We start from the raw sequence: 26,954 nt of genomic DNA on the forward strand, positions 1-26,954 counted from the left end.
AGCAGCGACAAAGGGAGAGTCTCCCAATCTAGTATCTGCAGTTTCATCTTGGTATCATCTCGCCACCTTAATATTTCCAAAACAGAATTATATTTCCACCGGCCAATATAAGTTACCAACCTGATATCTCTACCACTGTTGATAACTTGACAATCATGCCTACCCCACAAGCTCACTGCCTAGGAGTCATCCTTGACTCTGAACTGTCCTATGTTCCCCACATTCAATCTGTCTCTAAATCATGTTACATACATCTAAAACACATATCCAAACTACAACCTTATCTTACTCAAGACACTGCAAAAACTCTAATGCTCTCATTATCTCCCGCATTGATTATTGCAATAGTCTCCTTACTGGTCCTACCAAAAAAGACACTCATGACGACAATCCATTCTGAATGCAGCTGCAAGGCTAATCTTCCTCGCTAGATGTTCATCATCTGCAGATCTATTCCGTCAGTCCCTCCATTGGCTGCCTGTATTCTACCGTATTCAATCTAATACGGTTACTTACATATAAAGCTATATAGCTCTTCTCAAAATATATCCCAACTCGACCTCTCCACTCTGCACAATATCTGTGTCTCTCATCCACATGCATTACTCGCTCCCATTCACGATTGCATGACTTCCTTCGGGGCTGCACCTACTGCATTCCCTGAAAACTCACTTCTTCAGGCAAGCTTATCAAATTCCATAATCACCCACATAACCTTCATAAATATACATAACTAATTACATCCCCTCCGTACAGTACACATATCCTAACATACAGCATTTTCTTTTTCTTCAATTTGACATCCTCCTGACCTCTGGTCAACATTGCTGTGTGACTATATAATATAGCCCACCAAGAAACTCTGTAATCTGGCTGGACCATTATGCAATAGACAGCACCTATCCTTGTGTATCAATGCCTATTTCCCTCTACGTCTGTCTGTTATTACCCAGTTTTGTTTTATCATTGTTGTTCCCAATTGTAAAGCGCAATCTACAAGAGTTGTAGATTATCTCAAATCCAGCAATTTACAGGATCCCAAACAGCACGGATTCACTGGGGGGAGATCATGTCAAACAAATCTAATTGACTTTTTTGACTGTGTGACTAAAGTGATGGATAAAGGTGGAGCCATGGATATAGCTAATCTAGACTTTAGTAAGGCTTTTGACACTGTTCCACAGTTTAGGCTGCGGGTAGAGGGGGGGGGGGGGGTTAGGTTTAATTACCCCCGTTGAGGGTTAGGGTTAGGCTGCGGGAAGGGAGGGTTAGGGGCCATTGGGGGAAGGTAAATATACTTAGCTTACTCATGTCGGGATTCTCACCATCGGGATGCCGTGGCTGTGTTCTCACCACCTGCATCCTGACCCCCGGCATATTGAACCTAACCCGTACAAAGTACATAGCCTGTACTAGGGCTATCAATCAAGTAATCTAGTAATACAGCAGTAATAAAAAAGGGGTGTCGTACGGTAAGCCGGCGCTCGGGCTCCCGGCGCCCAGCATACCGGCGCCGGGAGCCCGACCGCCAGCATACCGACAGCGTGGCGAGCGCAAAGGAGCCCCTTGCGGGCTCGCTGCGCTCGCCACGCTGTGGGCATGGTGGCGCGCTACGCGCGCCACACTATTTTATTCTCCCTCCAGGGGGGTCGTTGACCCCCACGAGGGAGAATAGTTGTCGGTATGCCGGGTGTCGGGATTCCGGCGCCGGTATACTGTGCGCCGGGATCCCGACATTCGGCATACAGAAGACCACCCTAAAAAAGGACAGTAGGCAATATAACTATATTTAGTACCACTAAAGAATATATAGTGGTGTTTAGGTAATAGAGAGAACCCGGGAGAGAAAGAAGAGGGTTTTGGTGCAAAGGAGACAGAGGACAAATTAGGTAAGGGTATGGGGAGGGGGGAGCTATAGGTGGGAGAAAGGTATGGTCTCAGAGTCATGTATATGTGTATAATATAACTGTAGAGAGGATGGGAGTGAACTCTACTAAATGCTTTATGTTATACTGTATAGGCATATATATTGTTATTGTAGAGGTATATTTTCTATTATCCAAGCCTAGCTGGCACTTCGAGACAGTGTCGCGAGACCATCAGGGGCAAAGAATAGTAATTTATATTCAATGCAAGCTGCTCACATAATTTAATAAATACATAATCAGATTAAACCTTGTTGTTGTTTCACGAAAAATCTAAATAAAGGATCCCTAGTGAATGTCTCCATTACATGCTGGATTCAAACTTATGGTCGCACATTACCAGCATGCAGTATTCATACACATTCAGAGACATTAACCATTTATTCTGACATTACAAAAAACAAAAAAATATTAATGAAAATTGTCACTGTTATATAAGACAATCAATAAAACCAAGCACTAACACTGAATAACTTGGTTTATATAACAAAAGTATATAATGAATATTAAAGAAAACAGTAATCTACATTTGTACAGTACAGTGAACTGCTCCTTAATTGACCATTGAATGTTCATTTTTTATTGGAGACCTTCTCCAAAAATCAGAGTAATAGCAACAAATCTATATGCAAATGTCTTTCTCCTATGTAGGCCAGACCTCCTACCACTCACTTCACTTAATGACAAAGCCGGCATCTGCCAGAGCCTAAAAGTGTTGTTCAATTTTTGCCAAACCCCAGACAATGAACCCCCAGGTGATGTTTGTGTACAGTGATGTCCACTGGCACATCATATGCGAGTGGTGGTCTCTACCCAACTGTGCGGACAGCACTCTACTCTGTAAACCAGCATTGCAACTGGACTGGGGGCCAAATGCATTATAGGGAAGTGGCTAAATATATGGGATTGCAAACAGTGGGGCAGATGTATTAACCTGGAGAGGCATAAGATTTGTATTAACATGGAGAGGCATAACAAAGTGATAAACCAGTGATAAGTGAAAGGTGATAAACGCACCAGTCAATCAGCTCCAATATGTAAATTAACAGTTAGGAGCTGATTGGCTGGTGCGTTATCACCTTGCACTTATCACCAGTTTATCACTTCCTTATGCCGTCTCCATGCTTAATACATCTGCCCCAGCATATTTGATATAGCATCTGAAACTAATAAACATATTGATTTAAATATAGCCTACTTATATCAGTCACAAACATATAAAGAAACCTTTCAAGATTTTTTCAGAACCCAAGATACGCAAGATAAAGTTTAGGGTGCTGGGACATATTTTTTCAATTAATGTAGTACTACTGAAGGACACTTAATGAGACACTACAGACCAGAGCAGGATGTTCCAGTACGCAACCTAGGCATTTGCCTAAGACCCAGCAAACACTAAATGTCCTGTATTACTTTAGCTGTTTTAATTAATAGGGCGGTATCCTATTACATGTGGTGATTTACTGTACAATAAAAACTGGCCTTTTAGCCAGATAACACTATAGGGACATCCAATTACAGCCCGTTTTTACCGTGTGGTAAATCACCCGTTATCGGGCAACAACACATGGGATGCCGGATAAGTTCCCAGTCCCATGTGTTATAGGCCGAAAACGGGCCTCCTGGGGCTGCTTATCAGGAAGGGGGGGGCACGCAAAGCAAAATCCCTGATAAATGCCGGGCTACGGGGCTAATAGGATAGCCCCAGAGAAATCCATTAGCTGCTGTAATTCACGGCAGCTAATTAGATACCGTCCATAGTCTATACTGTATCTGTCCAATGTACTTAAGTATTTTGTTATATGTAATCCAATATGTAGGTCTCTACAGAACCTGTGTGTTACTATATAAATAAAAGAGTAATAATATGTATTATTTTGACAAACAGATGTGGGAAGGTGACAAGCTTATATATTGCCTGGGACCCATGGGGTATTAATCAGTTTCTGCTGCAGATCCTAAAAGGTTGATGAAAGACAACTATACACTCCAGCAATATGCTGTATGGGTGTGGTATAATAGATAGACAGTGTCTAGTTAGACACCATATATAAGACAGACATTAGGTCGACAGGGTCAAAAGGTCAACATGAAAAAAGTTAACAGTACAAAAGGTCGACAAGGTCAAAAGGTCGACAGGGTGAAAAGGTCGCCATGAAAGTGGTCAACATAAAAAAGTAGACACCTTTTTTTTTGCATTTTTGGGGTTTGTGTGGACAGTTTTGTCATCTGGAACCCCTAATTGTAAAAAGTCATCCCCTTGAGGGGCTCGGCGTGCTCCCCACAAGGTTTATAACCAACTCTATGCCGACATGGATAGAGAAGGTATGAAAAAGTAAAAAAACATGAAAAATAAAATAACCTGTGTCTACCTTTTTTATGTCGACCATTTTTATGTTGACCTTTGACCCTGTCTATCTTTTGACCCTGTTGACCTTTTGTACTGTCTACCTTTTTCATGTTGACCTTCTGACCCTGTCGACCTAACATATGGTGTCTATCTATTGACTGTCTAACTAGACACTGTCTATCTGTCATCCGGATACCATACTGTATATAACAGCCTTATATGCCATAAGTTCTGACATGGAATCCTATTTATGAATGTGAAAAATGGCATTTTCATAACTGATGGAATTGCAGCTTTGATGAGACAGGTTAATCATTTAGAATTGTCCATCTTGAAATGGTTGAAAAATCGGAAGTAATGTACAATATTCTAAATCAGAGAATTTGTTATATTTTTTCTGTTTTATATAGAAACTAGCGTTTACCCGTGGCTTCACTCATGTAGATGTCAGTTATTGCTCAGCAAAACTAATCTTACAAAGGCAGTAGTGCCATCTAATATTATGATGTATATTTTATACTGTAGACATTGATCATAAAATGCTTCAGGGATTAGCACAAAAAAAAACTTGGGGCTGCTAACTCATGAGCAAGCCACGTAAAGCTGCCTCTTGGAGAAGCAGCTGGTCCTGAGGTCTACGCCTGCAGCCCTGAGCATTTTTCAGGGTGTGCAATATATGTATATATTGTATTTATATATTTATATACATAAAGTAATTTTAGACTTGAGGAGCGCCTTGTTTTTCCTTTATTGCTCCTCTCCCTGATTTCACATTGAGATCAGACCTCAATTTTTTTTCTAGATCACTAAGCTATACAATAGTGAAAACTATTCATCCAGTAGTCTTTCCACATGGCGACAGACAAAAATGTAAAAAAAAAAATTGCCTCCATAAACAGTCCCTAGAAGTATATTTCTCCCAACAATTGCTATGTATGGTCACAACCCTTACAGTTGTATTATATGTATAGATGATCAGTTCCAGAGCAGCTTCCTATAGAAAACGTTACAGATAACAGAAACATGCAAGGCGGATTTCTTAGTGACCGTTTATTGAATTATCTCTTCGTGAGCGACAGTCTCTTCAAGAGAGTCCTTCATTGTCTGGTGACTATTAGAGGACTGTATTTAATGCACAATACAACTATCACAATAGATTCTGTAAAGTCACATCAGTAAAAAGATAAAAATATATACATCATCTTTCCAAAGACATAATGGAATGTCTGTAACAGAATAGAGGTTTTATGTTGTGATCAAATACTGTCTCTGTGTAGATGTTCATCTTCTATAAGTATATTAATCAAAAAGCTACTTAATTAATACTCAGTAACAAGGTCTTTTGTCACTTAGAAGAATCATGGATTTTTATATTACTTATTTCACCTGGAGGAAAGAATGAGCTACATATGTAAAAGGATTGGGAACTGTCAGACATTCATCTGGAAAATGTGTCTATTTCATTCTCTGTTAACTAATGAAATTGAGATATAAAATACTAGTTATGCTTATCCTGCGGCTATCTTTGCCGTTATAGAACTACAAATCACAGCGTGCCCTGCCAGCCTCTGCCTGGAAAGGCAAGCTAGGGATTGTAGTTTCACAGCAGTTGCAGTGTCAGAAGTCTTTATCTCTTCATTATGTATGGCCAAAGCTGTAGTTATCCTGATCAAATGCATTAAGGATGAACATTCACATCCGAGAGACTGAGCAGTTGAGCTACACATTGCTCTATCCTTCATACCGCTGTAATCGGTGACCCTACTCTAAAGCAGAGTCAGAACATACATACAACCCAAGCTCCCTCCCTGGGCGGAAGAAACATTGTCAACCTGTTTTGTACACGGAAAAAGCTGTCCATACACTATGTAACTAACAATTTTTGCAAACACGACGACAGGTTCTCGCTAAATACTGTGTAATCATAAAAATAACGGTCATTTGCATGACACTACCCACAATTCCTAGGAGCAAGACTTAATCAGCATCTTTTGCTAGGGAGTAAGAACACTTTGTGCTCTATTGTGCTGGTGAGACCATTAAGTTTCTTACAGAATAGTTCCTCATAAAACAGAAAAATCACTTTTGAGTGGACTTTATAAATAGAATGTTTTTAGCACACAGAATAGGATCACCGGGGGGACTACCCTATTAGCCCCGATGCCGGCACTTATCCAGGATTATGTTTCGGGTGCCTCAGGCACCCGAAGCATAATCCACAATAAGGGGCCGTCACAGCCGTGATAACACATGGGATAAGGGACTTATCCCCAATCCCATGTGCTTTTGTGCGATCGCAGGTCTAATTTCGGCCGGTCAAAATGGCCTCTAATTGGATACTGCGATAATGACCATCGGTCATTAAACGCAAAATCCGGCTGTTTTAATTGGCCGAAATCTAATAGGATTTTGCCCATATCTAACAGTGAGGAGGACACTAATATTAATCAGAAAGCTCTGCAGGCCAGTCAGCTTCTTTGATACACTGCCCGCAGACACAATCACACTGAACATTAGCCAGGCGCTGTGTTTATAATGCACAGTAAGCTTCACATGCTTGGTTTTATTACTGTTTTGCCAACAAAGTGATTGTGGGGTACATGCTATAACACCCATATCAAACAAATGAGAAGTATTAACAGGTTGAAGTTTCATCCAATATTTTAAGTAAAGTGAACTTCATTGAAAGGTTAGAAATGGTCACTATCCAAAAACATGATCCAACATTAAACATGACCAGGACGATATATGATTGTACATGTGATGAGCCATGCAAACCAGAACCGATACTGGGCAATTGTCCTAATACACAGCAAAGCATTGCTCCAACATGTGCCGGTAATAATGTGTTTGAAATCAACCAGATTATTATGAGACTTGTTGGTAAATAATACTGGCTTGTGGCCCCTCACATACGATGGGTCTGATATTATCAAGGGCAACACTACAAGGCCTCTCTTATCCTGACCTTAGATCTAAAACACACAAAATCACTTCTACAATATATGGGGCAACATACAGAAAAAATTTAGCATACTACATAATGACACCTACAGTACTAGCAAGTAAAGAGAAAAGCAAATATTTCCTGGAGTCCTCACTAGCAGGACACAGCGGCTCCCTGCTCCTTTTCCAGGGTATCTGGTCTATAGATATACACTAAAATGGGTCTACAGTCACTAGGTAGACCACTAATGGTCGACATGCATTGAGTTAATAGGGTCAAAAGGTCAACATGACAATGCCGACGCAAGTTTTTAAAATTATATTTACATTTTTTGCACTTATTCATACTTTACCATCCACGTGGACTACGACTGGGAATAGTAACCTGTGCCGAACGCAAAGGCAGCAAATCGAGGCACCTTGCTCGAAGCATGGCGAGACATGCGAGGGGACGTGGTGCACTAACGAGGCTTGTTTGTGGCAGAAAAGTGACAAAACACCCCCCCCCAAAAAAAAATTAAATAAATAAGGGTCACCTTTTTTGTGTGTTGACCATTTCCATGTCAACCTTTTGACCCTGTCGAGCTAATGAATGTCAACCATTAGTGGTCTACCTATTGATTGTAGACCTTTTTAGTGTAGATCTAATAATCCACACCCTTTTACAGTGTCACAGCACAAACTCCTATTGGGCAGAGCAGGATGCTTGGTGCACGCAGGTGACATGCATCTTATACAGGAAATGCACATACATATATTTAGAGAACTGTGCTAGTAGTTATTAATACAGCATAAATGTGATACATAGTACTTTTAATTGTCAGACTAAACTATGGGTGAAACACGTCAAATGTTTAATTTCTTTTTGTTTATGTTTATTGGTGAAATATGGCATTTACTAAATGATTTACTAAGCAGAAAGTGTAAGACTATAATCTCTGTCTATGTCACTATTTCTGGAGGAAAGTTTGCAGTTTGTCATTGAGATATCCAGACTAGTAAGAGGTGGTAGCATTGCCACTGGCCAACACAACAGGACTTCAGGAGTCCCTGGCGTGAATCCCAGATTGGTTTCCTTGTGACCTTGATTTAGTCACCGTCTCCCTGTGCCCAAAGCACCAAAACTAGAGTTTAAAATAGAACGTAAAGGTACATGAAGATCAATAAGTAAAAATTATGGCTTTACCTGTGTGACTGGAATGTACAGAGGTTCTCCAGTGTTTAACAAGGTCAAGTTTCCAGACTGGTGTAAACGGCCATCGGGCTTTAACGCAGAGGTCTCTTTTGCATCCTCTTTGGCAGATAATTTCCTTGTAGCTTCCTGTCCGTTGTCTTTCAGTTCCTCTGTGTCACTGTGACACTCAAAGAATTCCTCTTCACTGTCACTCCAGGAGTCCCAGGACTTCCCTACGTCGTACTTGCTTTTCTCCGATTCTGCGGGCTCATTCGCTGTACTGTTTAGGGCAGAATCGGAGGAGCAGTTGGGAATATTCCCCTTCTTGCTATCATCTCTCGCCTTCTTCCTCTCAATGCAGCAATTCAACATCTGAGGGGCAGGAAGGTAGATGTTAATTTACTGTAGAATCATAAAAGTCAAAGAGAGAGTACAGTTGCATCACACAACAAATATAAAACACATACCTGGAGCTTCTGGTGAAGTAAGCAGCACTTTAGATCTGGAGGTCCATTATTTAATCTAGGAAATAAGAAATAGGCAATAAAAACCCACTGAATACGCAGAAGCACATTGAAACCTGACTGAAGCTCTGCACAAACAGAAGACATGAAGTGAGTAATGTCTCTCACCAAGACAGAAGAGACAATAAATGTCATATTAGGATTTTCAACTAGTATCCATATTTTTTACTTCAATAATTTTTATTAATTAGTTTGTATAAGTAAAATGAGGGGACACAGAAAGAAGAAGAGGTGGCTACTATGGGATGTAGTTATGTGACCGCCGGTCACAGTACCAACAGCTACACTAACAGGGACTATTCCCACTCGTTGGTGTCCATGACACCAATAGAGTGGGAATAGAACCTGTGGCGAGCGCAGCTCGCCACTGAGCCCGCAAGGGGCTTTGTTGCGCTCATCCGCCCTGCTAAAAACAATACTGACATTATTGGAATGCTCCTATGGTGAAGTTCTTGTATGGTAATGACAATCGAGAAATCTAGAATTTCCATTATAATAAATCACCAAATGGAGAAGACCTTGAATTGGAAGCTAATGTGGGTCATACATCAGGGCTGCAAATCTCTGTTTGCTCATGCTGATCCGAATATCGGCGATCCGTCTGAGAATCGGCAAAATCACAGATTCACCAATCATTTTTGGTCAGAATTGGCAAATCAAGGATTTCCAACATGTTGGATTTATGCAATCCAGGCATCGGAAGAGCGGGGAATTGCTGCATTTTAAGGAGGCAATTTCAGGAAGAATTCTGCTTTCAAGTAACTGGAGCTAGTACATTTTTGTACCCAGTATAAAGATTTCAATAAGGTAACATCAATTTTAAACGAGTACTGTAGCCTGAGGAAAGGAGTAAGAGCATTACCTATCATTCTGCCATCTATAGGCATAAACTGTTCATATCCATAGGTCTGTGCCGATATGAGGGTTAGAAAAGTATTACATTTCTTTGTTTTGAATATTACACTTTATATTTATAGAAAAATATAGTGAAAATAAACTCTTTATAATTGGGATTTCAGATATACTTTTTAATGTGAATCAGAAGAAAAAAGACATTATATGTTACATGGTACTGAAAATACCCACCCTGATATCAGATAATTGTTCTCCCAGCGATAGCGCATCTCCAGCACGAACTCCTGCCACAAGTGGGCGAGCCCTCGCACCCCTCCATGGTAGAAGTTGACCATACACAGGCACAGTGCCAGCTTGTAGGTCAGGCTGTCTGACGGTGCGGACTTGAGCTGGCTGTACAGGTTCTGCGCAGAGGGAAACAATTATATCCAGCATACATAATTCAGGCGCTTTACAATAATTTGAGCATTGTTGCATTACAAATGAGTTAGTCTAATAGCCAGGGACAGATGGCTTGGAATATGCATAATTTCTGAATCAGGCTCCTGCAAAATAAAAATTACTCACATTTAAAGCAACAGCATTCCCCTATATAGCTTACCTTTACAAATAACATGTAGTAATGTCTGAAAATCCTCTATTTCAGATGATCATAAATTGTTAAACCGATCAGCTAAAAATATGTTAATAAGACTGTGGACAAAAGGAGAATGCATAAAACAAAAAGCCATAAACATTCTCAGCCTTGAGAAAATAGGCAAGCGAAACGCGCATCTGCGTTTGCTGCTGCACTGTCCACCTCCTCAATAAATATTGTTTTTATGTGGGTTACAGTCGTTAGGTCAAAAGGTCGACATGAGTTTTTAAATTTTTTTTTTTTTTTTTTTTTTTTTTTTTCATACTTAACAATCCACGATTGGAATGGTAATATGTACCGAGCGAAGCGGTAGCGGAGTGAGGCACCTTGCTCGAAGCATGGCAAGCGAACACAGTGCACTAATTTGGGTTCCCCGTCACTTTACGGAGAACAAGACACCAAAAACAGTCAAAAACATCATATCGACCTTTTGACTTGTCGACCTAGTACATGTTGACCTAATGGGAATGTCGACCTCCAGTGGTCGACCTAAGGTGTGTCGAACTAAGTTGGGTCAACCCAACGACCCATACCCTTTTATGTCTATTATATATGTGTGTGACTAGTAGCTGTGAGCAGTAGCTAAGAGGCAGCTTGTACAGTCTGCACATGGGGCATATTGAATAACCGCAGGGTAGCCGCGCAGTGAAAGATCCAGGTTTAACGCCTGGAGCTGTTGAATTATTTAGCCTTTTCCCTGCATGGTAAAACCTCTAGTAACGTGCAGTGACTTGCTGATTCCTTATAAAATGTGTAATCTAATGGTTTTCACTGTGCGTTATATGCAGAGGGTACATTATAACGCGGATGAATCCACCATTTAGGGCTTAGCGTTAAGTGTTCCCACAGCTAACTGAATCGAGTAAACCCCGCAGCTAATTGGATTTGTCCTACAGACTAAACTGAAAACAGGAAAATATTGAGGGAGCACAGTAGTTTTTAATCACTTTATTCTTACCCACCCCCCTTCCAATTCACACTTTCTTTACCTATAATTTGAATACTTTTTGCTAAATTGAACCCTGCCCAGGGTACAATATTTCTATCTTTAAAGTAGAAAATAAAATTATAACTATATTGTTCAATCTGGAAACTTTATAGGAATATACATTTATGTCTTAGGGGCTGATTCAGGTCACATCGCAATCGGAAAGTGACTGCAATTTCAGTAACGGATGCCACGCATTAACTGAGAACGCCTCTGCCTGCGTTCTTGGGGTGACGACTGACGTTTTTGGGGTGGTGTCGGGGGAAATGGGGGCATGTTTGGTGTCGTTTTTGGGGCGTAGCGATGAAAAAAATGGCGGCGAGTCTCCTGCCATCACAGTCAGGCTACGCCGGCAGGAGGCTTCACTGGTTTCTGCGACCACACTCTAATTGTGTTGCTATTGCAATTAGAGCATTATCGCAGTGGGTGGGTAGCATGCTGGGTGGCCTTGCCCTGCGATGGGCGGCCCAGCATACAATTGCAAGGATTGTAGATTAAGCAGAATCTGCAATCCTTACTGAATTAGGCCCTTATTGTTGATAATTTACTACATAATAAATATGTTATGTTTGTCTGATACCTTCACTTATTTTAAAGGCATATCAAATAAAATATTGTTTTTCACTATTTCTGTAAATATAGGATATATGAATGCACTTCCCTTAAATTACTCCTTGCATAAACATTTGAGTCAAAAGATAGCACCACCTGTATAAACGAATAGATTATTCTACGTTGAATCTTACAGAGAAAAACTTAATGTGTCTGGTTGATCTCCTAATCATTTGTTTCTCACTAAATAATCCTTAGTGCTGGATATTTTTCCATTTCTTTATAAGTGCATAAAACAAGATAAAACTTCCTCTTACTCCAGGGATACACCAAACAATTTCAATAAAAACCCTTCAGCTGTCACAGTGAAGAAATGTTTGTATATTACATATATATTTTATACACAGATATTATGGGGTATATGCAATTGCGGTCGAATTCCCGAAATTGTCGAAAAACTGGACTTTTTCGCCCAAAAAAAAAAATCGACAATGCAATTCAGTACTTTCCGTCAAAAAAACGGACTTTCAAAATTCGACTTTTTGAAATTCGACATTTGTCAAATTCGACATTTCTGCAATAGTACAAATGCAGCAATTCGCCAAAAGTATATTCAATTGAAGTTTGGAAATTCGACAACAGTGCTTTTAGACAGTAAATACGTCATTTTCAATCCGCCACACTTTGGTGGGGGAATCTAATAAAAAAAATTTAAAACATGTTTTTTTTGGTGTTTTTTTTATTGGTAATAGCATATCTATTTATATTAGAAGGGATTAGGTACTTGGTTTGTCTATTTTGGAGGCACAAGTATTATTTATATATTTTTAAAAATATTTTTTTTTATTTATTTATTTTTTAAATGGAATGGTAAAATCCCGAAAAAAAATGGAAAAATGGCGTGGGGTCCCCCCTCCAAAGCATAACCAGCCTCTGGCTCTTCGAGCCGGTCCTGGTTCTAAAAATCCGGGGGAAAAACGGACAGGGGATCCCCTGTATTTTTAAAACCAGCACCGGGCTCTGCGCCTGGTGCTGGTGCAAAAAATACGGGGGACAAAAAGAGTAGGGGTCCCCCGTATTTTTTACACCAGCATCGGGCTCCACTAGCTGGACAGATAATGCCACAGCCGGGGATCACTTTTATACAGCGCCCTGCGGCCGTGGCATTAAATATCCAACTAGTCACCCCTGGCCGGGGTACCCTGGAGGAGTGGGGACCCCTTCAATCAAGGGGTCCCCCCCAGCCACTCAAGGGCCAGGGGTGAAGCCCGAGGCTGTCCCCCCCCATCCAAGGGCTGCGGATGGGGGGCTGATAGCCTTTGGAAAAATGAAAGAATATTGTTTTTTCCAGTAGTACTACAAGTCCCAGCAAGCCTCCCCCGCAAGCTGGTACTTGGAGAACCACAAGTACCAGCATGCGGGAGAAAAACGGGCCCGCTGGTACCTGTAGTTCTACTGGGGGAAAAATACCCAAATAAAAACAGGACACGCACACCGTGAAAGTACAACTTTATTTCACACCTGCCGACACACACATACTTACCTATGTTGACACGACGTTCGGTCCACTTGTCCAAGTAGAATCCGGGGTACCTGTGAATAAAATTATACTCACCTCAATCCAGTGTCCAGGTTATAATCCACGTACTTGGCAAAAAAAAGAAACGAACACCCGGACCAAACGGACTGAAAGGGGTCCCATGTTTACACATGGGACCCCTTTCCACGAATGCCGGGACCCCACGTGACTGCTGTCACAGAAGGTCCCTTCAGCCAATCAGGTAGCGCTACTTCGTGGCACTCTGCTGATTGGCTGTATGCGCGTCTGCTGTCAGACAGCGCATCGCAAAGCCTCTCCATTATATTCAATGGTGGGAACTTTGCGTCAGCGGTGAGGTCACCCGCGGTCAGCGGCTGACCGCGGGTAACCCCACCGCTACCCGCAAAGTTCCCACCATTGAAACTAATGGAGAGGCTTTGCGATGCGCTGTCTGACAGCAGACGCGCATACAGCCAATCAGCAGAGTTGTAGTAGCAGCAGAGTAGCAGCTGGGACTTGTAGTACTACTGAAAAAACCAATATTCTTTCATTTTTCCAAAGGCTATCAGCCCCCCATCCGCAGCCCTTGGATGGGGGGGCAGCCTCGGGCTTCACCCCTGGCCCTTGGGTGGCTGGGGGGGGGGACCCCTTGATTGAAGGGGTCCCCACTCCCCCAGGGTACCCCGGCCAGGGATGACTAGTTGGATACTTTAATGCCACGGCCGCAGGGCGCTGTATAAAAGTGACCCCCGGCTGTGGCATTATCTGTCCAGCTAGTGGAGCCCGATGCTGGTGTAAAAAATACGGGGGACCCCTACTCTTTTTGTCCCCCGTATTTTTTGCACCAGCACCAGGCGCAGAGCCCGGTGCTGGTTTTAAAAATACGGGGGATCCCATGACATTTTTCCCCCCGGATTTTTAGAACCAGGACCGGCTCGAAGAGCCCGAGGCTGGTTATGCTTTGGAGGGGGGACCCCACGCCATTTTTTTCCCGTTATTTCCTGTTTTTTAAAAATCGGAACAAAATCCGTCAAATCGGCTGTTTTTCGTCAGCGGGACTGTCGAATCCGTTTTTCATTGAATATGGTCAATTTCGGCACCCACTTGCCGAAATTAGACGGTCGAATTAAAAAACGGCCGATAAATTGCCGCGATTCGCCGCTAATTGCATATACCCCTATATGTGTATAAAACTATGCCCCACAGATATGTTCTAAGCACTGAAATGCGCATCAATGTTTGTAATCTGCGCATTTTGGCTGGTGTTTCAGATCTAATTAAAGAGTTCCTTTCCCCAAAAATAACTGGATTTTACATGTACTCCAAGGTGCCAATACTGGGGCTTCTGCCTAAGCTTTAGCACACTTTACATGCCAGAACGCATTTACAGGTACGTAACAACGTAAATAGCACTAACGGAAAAAGAATTACCATGTTTCCTGCTGGTCAAGGCTCATCTATGGCGACCAGCCCCAAGTAGTACGCTGATTACTCCTTCGCTACTTACATCTTAGCTGTATTATGTTTTTAGAATTGTGGTGCTCTTTGTTACCTGCACTCTATTTTTGTTATTTATTTACTGTAATGCTAAGTTTTGTCTCCCTGTACTGACCTTTGTATGGCGCTGCGAAACACTTGTAGCGTCTAATAAATATAAATAGGATTTTAATACCTACTTGTAAATCCTTTTCTCGTAGTCCATAAGGGATATTGGGGACACATTAGTACGATGGGTATAGACGGGGTCCAAAGGAGCCAGTGCACTTTAAATTTCTTCCACTGGGTGTGCTGGCTCCTCCCCTCTATGCCCTCTCCCACAGGCAGTTATAGGTAAAACAGTGCCCGAAGGAGAAATGATATACTTGAGAGAAGGAACATAACAATAAGTGTGGTGAGATTTACACACCAGCACACCATAACATAACCGGGCCAGCAACTGCTGGCAACATAACAGCAACAGCTGAACAGGTAACACAGAAGAGAGAACCTGCAGAAAGTCACCACACAGAGGCGGATGCCCAATATCCCTTATGGACTACGAGAAAAGGATTTACTGGTAGGTATTAAAATCCTATTTTCTCTAGCATCCATAAGGGATATTGGGGTTGCATTAGTATGATGGGGATGTCTCAAAGCTTTCAGAACGGGTGGGAATGTGCGGAGACATCTGCAGCACCACCTGCCCAAACTGGGTATCCTCTTTGGCCAGGGTATCACATTTGTAGAACTTTGTCACAACTGAGGGTTGAGGCTGACTGGGGGAAGCCTCAGTTGTAGGGGCTGGTGTGTAGGTGAACCGTGGAGGTGAAATTAGGTTCCTAGACATTAAGTATGATTAGATACCTTGAACCCAAAGTCGTGACCACAACAACGGAGTAAAATTATAACAGACAGTTTATTGAACACACAGTATAACTCTTGGCAATGAGAATCATCAACAGTGAGTGCAGAATAAAAATGCAGTACAGTTCCTGGGAATGCAAGTGGTATTTGAGACTGTGGCTATGCAGAACAAGATGGTAAAGTCCTTGCCAATATACGGATTTGGAAAGTCCGTGGCCACAGTTAACCGCTGTAATGAGGAACGGCAAGTACTGCACAGTAGGTGGTAAACAGGAGTTTGAAATAGGCACTGATGCACTGAGGTTGAAATGATGTAGACAGGATTGCCAGAGACTACCGGACGGAACCGGTGTGAGGAAAGATACGCTGAACTCACCAGTAGAGCAACCGTTCGATGGTGAGCATTGGTAGATACTGTGGTCCGATGTTGTGTGGTATGGTATGCAGGACGATAAATGAATATCGTTGGAGATGAGATGAAGCACCGCTGAAGACAGATGGTAACACCCAACACTGCTGGAAGCTGGAAGCCAGTGACAAATGTACCTTGAAGCTAGAGAGCGATTCAGGGGTGCAGTGCGATAATAGGATTTTAGTACCTACCGGTAAATCCTTTTCTCCTAGTCTGTAGAGGATGCTGGGGACTCCAAAAGGACCATGGGGTATAGACGGAATCCGCAGGAGCTTGGGCACACTGAAAAGACTTTGACTGGGTGTGAACTGGCTCCTCCCTCTATGCCCCTCCTCCAGACCTCAGTTATAGGAACTGTGCCCAGGAGAGACGGACATTTTGAGGAAAGGATTTTTGTATAACCAAGGGCGAGAAAAACTACCAGCCCACACCACAACATACCGTACAACCGGAGTATCAGGAAACCAGATAACAGTATGAATTAACAACAGCAACAAGCTGAAAACAACTAATACACAACCCGCGTGTAAACAAATTTAACCAGCAATAATACCCTGCAAGTAATAGTCCGCACTGGGAAGGGCGCCCAGCATCCTCTACGGACTAGGAGAAAAGGATTTACCGGTAGGTACTAAAATCCTATTTTCTCTTTCGTCCTAGAGGATGCTGGGGAATCCAAAAGGACCATGGGGTCTATACCAAAGCTCCAGAACGGGTGGGAGAGTGCGGACGACTCTGCAGCACCAATTGAGCAAACATGAGGTCCTCACCAGCCAGGGTATCAAACTTCTAAAACTTAGCAAAGGTGTTTGAACCCGACCAAGTAGCAGCTTGGCAAAGCTGAAGTGCCGAGACCCCTCGGGCAGCCGCCCAAGACGAGCCCACTTTTCTGGTAAAATGGGCCTTTACTGACTTCGGCAACGGTAACCCAGCCGAAGAATGAGCTTGTTGAATCGTACTACAAATCCAGCGTGCAATAGTCTGCTTAGAAGCAGGATTTCCAATCTTGTTGGAAGCATACAGGACAAAGAGAGCCTCAGTTTTCCTGGCAAGAGCCGTTCTGGCGACGTAAATCTTCAAAGCTCTTACAACATCAAGATACTTTGGAACAGCCACAGCATCCGTAGCCACAGGTACCACAATCGGTTGGTTAATGTGAAAGGAAAAAACCACCTTCGGCAGAAATTGTTGACGAGTCCTCAATTCTGCTCTATCCGAATGGAAGATCAAATATGGACTCTTGTGAGATTAGGCCGCCAACTCTGACACTCGCCTGGCAGACGCCAGAACCAAAAGCATGACTACCTTCCAAGTGAGAAACTTTAACTCAACCTTACGCAAAGGTTCAAACCAGGGAGACATAAGAAACTGCAAGACCACTTCAAGATCCCACAGCGCCACAGGCGGTACAAATGGAGGATGGATATGCAGCACTCCCTTCACAAAAGTCTGAACCTCTGGAAGGACGGCCAATTCCTTCTGAAAGAAAATAGATAAAGCCGAAATCTGCACTTTGATGGAACCCAATTTCAGGCCTGCATCGACGCCTGCCTGCAAAAAATGTGGGAACCGACCCAAGTGAAATTCCTCCGCAGGAGCAGTTTTGGTCTCACACCACGAAACATACTTCCTCCAAATACGGTGATGTTTCGCCCTAACCTCCTTCCTCGCCTTAAGGAGAGTGGGGATGACCTCCCCAGGAATACCTTCTCGAGCTAAAATTTGACGCTCAACTTCCATGCCGTCAAGCGCAGCCGCGGTAAGTCCGGAAATACGCATGGACCCTGCAATAACAGGTCCTCTCTTAGAGGGAGCGGCCAAGGATCTTCCACCAATAATTCCTGAAGATCCGGATACCAGGCCCTGCGCGGCCAATCTGGAACTACGAGAATCGCCTGAACCTTTGCTCGTCGTATGATTCCCAGCACCTTTGGAATGAGAGGAAGTGGAGGGAACACGTATACCGACTGAAACACCCACGGAGTCACTAGGGCATCCACTGCACTGGCTTGAGGGTCCCTTGACCTGGAACAATACCTCGGAAGCTTCTTGTTGAGGTGAGACGCCATCATGTCTATCAGAGGAATTCCCCAACGCTTCGTTACTTCTGCAAATACCTCTTGGTGAAGAGCCCACTCTCCCGGATGGAGATCGTGTCTGCTGAGGAAGTCTGCTTCCCAGTTGTCCACTCCCGGGAGGAAAACTGCTGACAGAGCGCTCACGTGCTGTTCCGCCCAGCGAAGGATTCTTGTGGCCTCCACCATAGCCGCCCTGCGTCTTGTTCCACCTTGATGGTTTACATGCGCCACCGCTGTTATGTTGTCCGACTGGATCAGGACAGGTCGACCCTGAAGAAGGCCCTTTGCTTGTAGCAGGCCATTGTAAATGGCTCTTAACTCGAGGACATTTATGTGGAGCAAGATTCCTGGTCTGACCATTTCCCCTAGAAATTTCTTCCTTGGGTGACTGCGCCCCAGCCTCGGAGACTTGCATCTGTTGTCAGTAGGACCCAGTCCTGGATTCCGAATTGGCGCCCTCCTAGAAGGTGAGAAATTTGCAGCCACCACAGGAGAGAAATCCTGGCCATGGAAGATAGACTTATTTTCCGGTACATGTGCAGGTGAGACCCGGACCATTTGCTCAGCAGATCCCACTGAAACACCCGGGCATGAAACCTGCCAAACGGAATGGCTTCGTACGCCGCAACCATTATCCCCAGAACCCGAGTACACTGATGAATCAAAACACTTGTCGGCCTCAGAAGCTTTGTCTTCCGGAAGAAACACTCTCTGTAACTCCGTATCTAGAATCATGCCCAGAAAGGGCAGTCGAGTGGTCGGAATCAACTGAGACTTTGGTAAATTTAGAACCCAACCGTGTTGTCGCAGAACCGACAGAGACAATTCCACATTTCTTAACAATTTTTCCGTGGACCTCACCTTTATCAGGAGATCGTTCAAGTATGGGATAATTGTAACCCCATGTTTGCGAAGGAGAACCATAATTTCCGCCATGACTTTGGTGAAAATCGTTGGGGCCATGGAAAGCCCAAACGGCAACGTCTGAAATTGGTAATGACAATCCTGTACCGCAAACCTGAGGAAAGCCTGATGCGGAGGATATATCGGGACGTGTAAGTAGGCATCCTTTATATCGACTGACGCCATAAAATCCCCCCCTTCTAGGCTGGAAAGCACAGCTCGAAGAGATTCCATCTTGAACTTGAAAACTTTCAAGTAAGGATTGAGAGATTTTAGGTTCAGAATAGGTCTGACCGAACCGTCCGGCTTCGGTACAACAAAGAGGCTCGAGTAGAACCCCTCCCCCCGTTGGGACGGGGGAACGGGAACAATGACCCTCTGTTGACACAACTTTTGTATTGCTGCCTTCACGACCTCCCTGTCCGGAAGAGACATTGGCAAGGCCGAAATGAAAAAGCGGTGAGGGGGCATCTCCTGAAACTCCAGCCTGTATCCCTGAGACACTATTTCTAGGAACCAAGGATCCAGGCCTGATTGAACCCAGACCTGACTGAAGATCTGCAGACGGCCCCCCACCGGTCCGGACTCCCCCAGGGGAGCCCCAGCGTCATGCGGTGGACTTGGTAGAGGCGGGGGAGGACTTTTGGTCCTGGGCGCCTGATACTGCAGGCGACTTTCTTCCCCGTCCTCTACCCTTTGAAGCGAGGAAGGACGAGCCTTTTCCTCGCTTGTATTTATTTGGACGAAAGGACTGCATCTGCTGATGGGGTGCCTTTTTCTGCTGTGTGGGAACATAAGGAAGAAAAGATGACTTACCCGCAGTCGCGGTAGACACCATGTCAGAAAAGCCGTCACCAAACAAGACACTACCTTTGAAGGGGAGAGCTTCCATAGCTTTCTTGGAGTCGGCATCAGCATTCCATTGATGGATCCACAGCGCCCTCCTGGCCGAGATCGCCATGGCATTGGCTCTTGATCCCAAGAGACCAACATCCCTCGCCGCATCCTTCGGGTAATCAGCAGCGTCCTTGATATAACCAAGAGTCAAAAGAACATTATCTTTATCAAGGGTATCCATATCAGAAGCTAAATTCTCAGCCCATTTAGCAATAGCACTACTCACCCATACCGACGCCACAGCAGGTCTGAGCAATTCACCCGTATTAGCGAAAATGGCCTTTAGAGACGTCTCCAGCTTGCGATCCGCCGGATCCTTGAGAGCTGCCGTGTCAGGGGACGGAGGCGCCACCTTTTTAGACAAACGGGATAGAGCCTTGTCGACATTCGGAGACGACTCCCATTTGTCCCCGTCATCAGAGGGGAAAGGATACGCCATTAAAATTCTCTTGGGAATCTGCCACCTCTTGTCCGGGGACTCCCAAGCCTTTTCACAAAGAGTATTCATTTCATGAAAGGGGGGAAACTTCACCTCAGGTTTTTTCCCTTTAAACAAACAAATCCTTGTTTCCTGCACCGCAGGTTCGTCAGAGATACGTAAAACATCTTTAATAGCCACAATCATGTACTGAATACTCTTAACTAGCCTTGGGTGTAAGGTAGCCTCAGTGAAGTCGACATCGGAATCAGAATCCGTGTCGGTATCCGTATCTACCATCTGGGTAAACGAACGCTTTTGCGACCCTGACGGGGCCTGCACCTGAGACAAAGCATCCTCCATGGATTTCCTCCACACTTGTGTCTGAGACTCCGATTTATCCAATCTCTTAGACAATGAGGGCACATTTGTATTAAGTGCACTTAACATCGTAAGCAAATCAGGTGTCAGCTGTGCCGACAGAGCCATCTCCAGACCCGTATCTGCGCCCCCAGCCACCTCCTCCGGGGAGTAACACTCAGCTTCAGACATGCCGACACGTAGTACCGACACACCAACACACACACACTGTCTCAGCTAGGGGACAGACCCACAAGGAAGCCCGGATAGAGAAAACACAGAGGGAGTATGCCAGCTCACACCCCAGCGCCCATATATCCCACCAAACGATATATGTGTAAAAGCGCTGCTGTTAAATACAATATATATGCACCAAATTTCTGTGCCCCCCCCCCCCCCGCCCGATTTGCTCCCCTTTACTTGAATGGAGCTTGGAGGTCCCGGGCCAGCGTCTCATGCAGCGGCTGTGGATGAGAGAAAATGGCGCTGGTGAGCTGTGCGGCTAAGCCCCGCCCCTTCCCAGCGCGCTTCAGTCCCGCAAAAATTTTAACTTGAAATGCTGGCGGGGGTACGGAAAACGGTGCCCGGGCACCGAAAATGCCTTCTGCCAGCCCTTAAAAGACCCAGTAACATGCTGCCAAGGGCGCTCCCCCCCCCCCCAGCGCCCTGCACCCGCAAGTGCCGTTGGTGAAGTGTGTGGGAGCATGGAGCGCAGCGCTACCGCTGCACTGCTACCTCATTACTTAAGTCTTCTGCCGTCTGATGTCTTCGGATCTTCACATACTCACCCGGCTTCTTTCTTCTGGCTTCTGTGAGGGGGGTGACGGCGCGGCTCCGGGAACAAGCAGCTAGGCGAACCAAGTGATCGAACCCTCTGGAGCTAATGGTGTCCAGTAGCCTAAGTAGCAGAGCCCTTAACTAAGTAGAAGTAGGTCTGACTTCTCTCCCCTCAGTCCCACGATGCAGGGAGCCTGTAGCCAGCAGGTCTCCCTGAAAATAAAAAACCTAACAAAAGTCTTTTCTAGAGAAACTCAGTAGAGCTCCCCTAGTGAGTGTCCAGTCACTCCTGGGCACAAAGTCTAACTGAGGTCTGGAGGAGGGGCATAGAGGAAGGAGCCAGTTCACATCCAGTCAAAGTCTTTTCAGTGTGCCCAAGCTCCTGCGGATCCCGTCTATACCCCATGGTCCTTATGGAGTCCCCAGCATCCTCTAGGACGTAAGAGAAATAGGAATACCGCTGGAGACAGATGGTAACACTCAACACTGCTGGAAGCTGGAAGCGATGGAACGCTGGAAGCCAGTGACAAATGTACCTTTGTAGCTAGAGTGCGATGCTGTAGATGACTGGAAACAATAATGATGTCAGGATACCACTGGAAGCTGAAGGCAGGATAGAACCTGTGCTGGAAGCCGGTATCAGGATTGCTGGAGGAAGCAGGGCTGGAACACTGCAGGAGTCAGGATGCACCGCAGGATGGTGATTGGTGCCGGTCTCTTTGGAGGAGCTGAATCACAGGAGCTGGAATACCTGGAAAGTCAAGCTGAGAATTCACCAAACAGGAAAGACATGTTTGCAGGATTGACAACCAAAGCACTGAAGATTATCCAGCCCTGGAACAGGATATTTATACCAGCTGGTGAGCAGGGATAGGCTGGATAATTACAGAGAGTCAAGACTGCAGCGGATAGGCTGAAAACATGTGATGCAAAAAAAACATGGCTGCACCCATGTCTGAAACTGGAGGGAAAGTCTGTTTGTATTCCACATGTGAGAATTGGCAGTAATGGCGGCGGAGGCCGCAGAGGAAGGAGACGCGATACTTTGAACAGATGAATGCTTAATATGACGTTGCCATGCCAGCGCTGCTGCGATAACAGAGAAACACCTTGAGACACAGATATGCAGAGCGCTGCCCCCACACAGCGCAGGTGGAATCCGGGAATAAAACGCCGGGCTAGTCTCAGAAGGCACTTAGCAGGTAAATAATGGGGGCTGATAACCCGGATCGTGACAAACTTCACAAAGGTGTTCTTCCCCGACCAGGTAGCGGCTCGGCATAGTTGCAGGGCCAAGAGTCCACGGACAGCCGCCCAGGAAGAGCCCACCGATCTTGTAGAGTGGGCCTTCAGAGACTTAGGAATAGGTAAGGCTGCCGACACATAGGCCTGTTGGATAGTAAGTCGAATCCAACGAGCAAAGGACTGCTTTGGAGCAGGGCAGCCCTTCTTCTGCGCATCATAGAGCACGAACAAGGAATCCATCTTTCTGATCCGAGCCGTCCTCTTGACATAGATTTTCAAGCTTCGCACTTCATCCAATGCCTCCGGAGGAGCAGAAGTGCCAGAACTGGACGAAAATAAGAATTTACTCACCGGTAATTCTATTTCTCGTAGTCCGTAGTGGATGCTGGGAACTCCGTAAGGACCATGGGGAATAGACAGGCTCCGCAGGAGACTGGGCACTCTAAAAGAAAGATTAGGTACTATCTGGTGTGCACTGGCTCCTCCCTCTATGCCCCTCCTCCAGACCTCAGTTAAGGAAACTGTGCCCGGAAGAGCTGACACAACAAGGAAAGGATTTGGAATCCAGGGTAAGACTCATACCAGCCACACCAATCACACTGCACAACTTGTGATAACCATACCCAGTTAACAGTATGAACAACAACTGAGCCTCAGTAACAGATGGCTCATAACAATAACCCTTTAGTTAAGCAATAACTATATACATGTATTGCAGAGAGTCCGCACTTGGGACGGGCGCCCAGCATCCACTACGGACTACGAGAAATAGAATTACCGGTGAGTAAATTCTTATTTTCTCTGACGTCCTAGTGGATGCTGGGAACTCCGTAAGGACCATGGGGATTATACCAAAGCTCCCAAACGGGCGGGAGAGTGCGGATGACTCTGCAGCACCGAATGAGCAAAGGCAAGGTCCTCCTCAGCCAGGGTATCAAACTTGTAGAACTTAGCAAATGTGTTTGAACCCGACCAAGTAGCAGCTCGGAAAAGCTGTAAAGCCGAGACCCCTCGGGCAGCCGCCCAAGAAGAGCCCACCTTCCTTGTGGAATGGGCTTTTACCGATTTAGGATGCGGTAAACCTGCCGCAGAATGAGCTTGCTGAATCGTGTTACAGATCCAGCGCGCAATAGTTTGCTTTGAAGCCGGAGCACCCAGTTTGTTGGGTGCATGCAGGATAAACAGCGAGTCAGTTTTCCTGACTCCAGCCGTCCTGGCTACATAGATTTTTAAAGCCCTGACTACGTCCAGCAACTTGGAAGCCTCCAAGTCCCGAGTAGCCGCAGGCACCACAATAGGTTGGTTCAAATGAAACGCTGATACCACCTTTGGGAAAAATTGGGGACGAGTCCTCAATTCTGCCCTGTCCATATGGAAGATCAGATACGGGCTTTTACATGACAAAGCCGCCAATTCTGACACACGCCTAGCTGAAGCCAAGGCCAACAGCATGACCACCTTCCACGTGAGATACTTTAGCTCCACGGTCTTAAGTGGCTCAAACCAGTGTGAATTCAGGAAATCCAACACAACGTTAAGATCCCAAGGTGCCACTGGAGGCACAAAAGGGGGCTGAATATGCAGCACTCCCTTAACAAACGTCTAAACTTCAGGCAGTGAAGCCAGTTCTTTTTGAAAGAAAATAGATAGGTCCGAAATCTGGACCTTTAAGGATCCTAATTTTAGGCCCATAGTCACTCCTGACTGGAACAGACAGGGCCCCTGCTGTAACAGGTCCTGTCTGAGAGGCAGAGGCCATGGGTCCTCTGAGATCATTTCTTGTAGTTCTGGGTACCAAGTTCTTCTTGGCCAATCCGGAACGATGAGTATAGTATAGAGTATAGTTCTTACTGCTCTCTTTCTTACTATCCTCAGTACCTTGGGTATGAGAGGAAGAGGAGGGAACACATAAACCGACTGGTACACCCACGGTGTCACTAGTGCGTCCACAGCTATCGCCTGAGGGTCCCGTGACCTGGCGCAATATCTTTTTAGCTTTTTGTTGAGGCGGGACGCCATCATGTCCACCTGTGGCAGTTCCCAACGGTTTACAATCTGTGTGAAGACTTCTTGATGAAGTCCCCACTCTCCCGGGTGGAGGTCGTGCCTGCTGAGGAAGTCTGCTTCCCAGTTGTCCACTCCCGGAATGAACACTGCTGACAGTGCTAGCACGTGATTCTCCGCCCATCGAAGAATCCTTGTGGCTTCTGCCATTACCATCCTGCTTCTTGTGCCGCCCTGGCGGTTTACATGGGCGACCGCCGTGATGTTGTCTGACTGAATCAGTACAGATTTGTTTTCAAGCAGGGGCTCTGCTTGACTCAGGGCGTTGTAGATGGCCCTTAGTTCCAATATATTTATGTGTAGAGAAGTCTCCAGACTTGACCACTGTCCTTGGAAGTTTCTTCCCTGAGTGACTGCCCCCCATCCTCGGAGGCTTGCATCCGTGGTCACCAGGATCCAGTCCTGTATGCCGAACCTGCGTCCCTCGAGACGATAAGCACTCTGCAGCCACCACAGCAGAGACACCCTGGCCCTTGGGGACAGGGTGATCAACCGATGCATCTGAAGATGCGATCCGGACCATTTGTCCAACAGATCCCACTGAAAGATCCTTGCATGGAACCTGCCGAAGGGAATTGCTTCGTAAGAAGCCACCATCTTTCCCAGGACTCGCGTGCAGTAATGCACCGACACCTGTTTTGGTTTCAGGAGGTCCCTGACCAGAGATGACAATTCCTGGGCCTTCTCCTCCGGGAGAAACACCTTCTTCTGTTCTGTGTCCAGAATCATTCCCAGGAAAAGCAGACGCGTCGTAGGGATCAGCTGCGACTTTGGGATATTCAGAATCCAGCCGTGCTGTTGCAACACTTCCTGAGAGAGTGCTACGCTGACCAACAACTGCTCTTTGGACCTCGCCTTTATGAGGAGATCGTCCAAGTACGGGATAATTATAACTCCCTTTCTTCGAAGGAGTATCATCATTTCGGCCATTACCTTGGTAAATATTCTCGGAGCCGTGGAGAGACCAAACGGCAACGTCTGGAATTGGTAATGACAGTTCTGTACCACAAACCTGAGGTACTCCTGGTGAGGTGGGAAAATGGGGACATGCAAGTAAGCATCCTTGATGTCCAGCGACACCATAAAATCCCCCTCTTCCAGGCTTGCAATAACCGCCCTGAGCGATTCCATTTTGAACTTGAACTTCTTTATATAAGTGTTCAAGGATTTTAAATTCAGGATGGGTCTCACCGAACCATCCGGTTTCGGTACCACAAACATTGTGGAATAGTAACCCCTGCCTTGTTGAAGGAGGGGGACCTTGATTATCACCTGCTGGAGGTACAGCTTGTGAATTGCCGCCAGTACTACCTCCCTTTCCCTGGGAGCAGCTGGCAAGGCTGATTTGAGGTAACGGCGAGGGGGAGTCGCCTCGAACTCCAGCTTGTATCCCTGAGATACAATTTGTACAGCCCATAGATCCACTTGTGAGCGAACCCACTGGTTGCTGAAGTTTCGGAGACGCGCCCCCACCGCACCTGGCTCCGCCTGTGGAGCACCAACGTCATGCGGTGGACTTAGTGGAAGCAGGGGAGGATTTTTGTTCCTGGGAACTGGCTGCCTGGTGCAGCTTCTTTCCTCTACCCTTGCCTCTGGCCAGAAAGGATGCTCCTCTGACCCGCTTGCCTTTCTGAGGCCGAAAGGACTGCATTTGATAATACGGTGCTTTCTTAGGCTGTGAGGGAACCTGAGGCAAAAAAGTCGACTTCCCAGCAGTTGCTGTGGATACGAGGTCCGAGAGACCGTCCCCAAATAGTTCCTCACCCATATAAGGCAAAACCTCCATGTGTTTTTTAGAATCAGCATCACCTGTCCACTGCCGAGTCCATAATACTCTCCTGGCAGAAATGGACATTGCATTAATTCTAGATGCCAGCAGGCAAATGTCCCTCTGTGCATCCCCCCCCCCCCCCCCCCCCAGCGCCCTGCACCCTACAGTGACCGGAGTGTGCGGTGTGCTGTGGGA

At 45.5% G+C, this 26,954-nt stretch overlaps 1 protein-coding gene across 3 annotated transcripts in view; it reads right to left on the reverse strand.

The window, feature by feature from the left end:
* Nucleotides 1-26,954, reverse strand: part of RAB3GAP1 (RAB3 GTPase activating protein catalytic subunit 1) — a 289,227-nt gene that overhangs the window by 90,479 nt on the left and 171,794 nt on the right. For all 3 annotated transcript variants that reach the window (XM_063933781.1, XM_063933783.1, XM_063933782.1), the window contains exons 15-17: nt 10,006-10,178; nt 8,863-8,917; nt 8,408-8,767 (exon numbers count right to left, since the gene is read on the reverse strand). In XM_063933781.1, coding sequence (XP_063789851.1) covers nt 8,408-8,767; nt 8,863-8,917; nt 10,006-10,178 — 588 coding nt within the window. The remainder of the gene's footprint in view (nt 1-8,407; nt 8,768-8,862; nt 8,918-10,005; nt 10,179-26,954) is intronic.

This window comes from Pseudophryne corroboree, chromosome 7 (assembly GCF_028390025.1).
Source record: "Pseudophryne corroboree isolate aPseCor3 chromosome 7, aPseCor3.hap2, whole genome shotgun sequence".
In the NCBI taxonomy this organism is placed as follows: Eukaryota; Metazoa; Chordata; class Amphibia; order Anura; family Myobatrachidae; genus Pseudophryne; species Pseudophryne corroboree.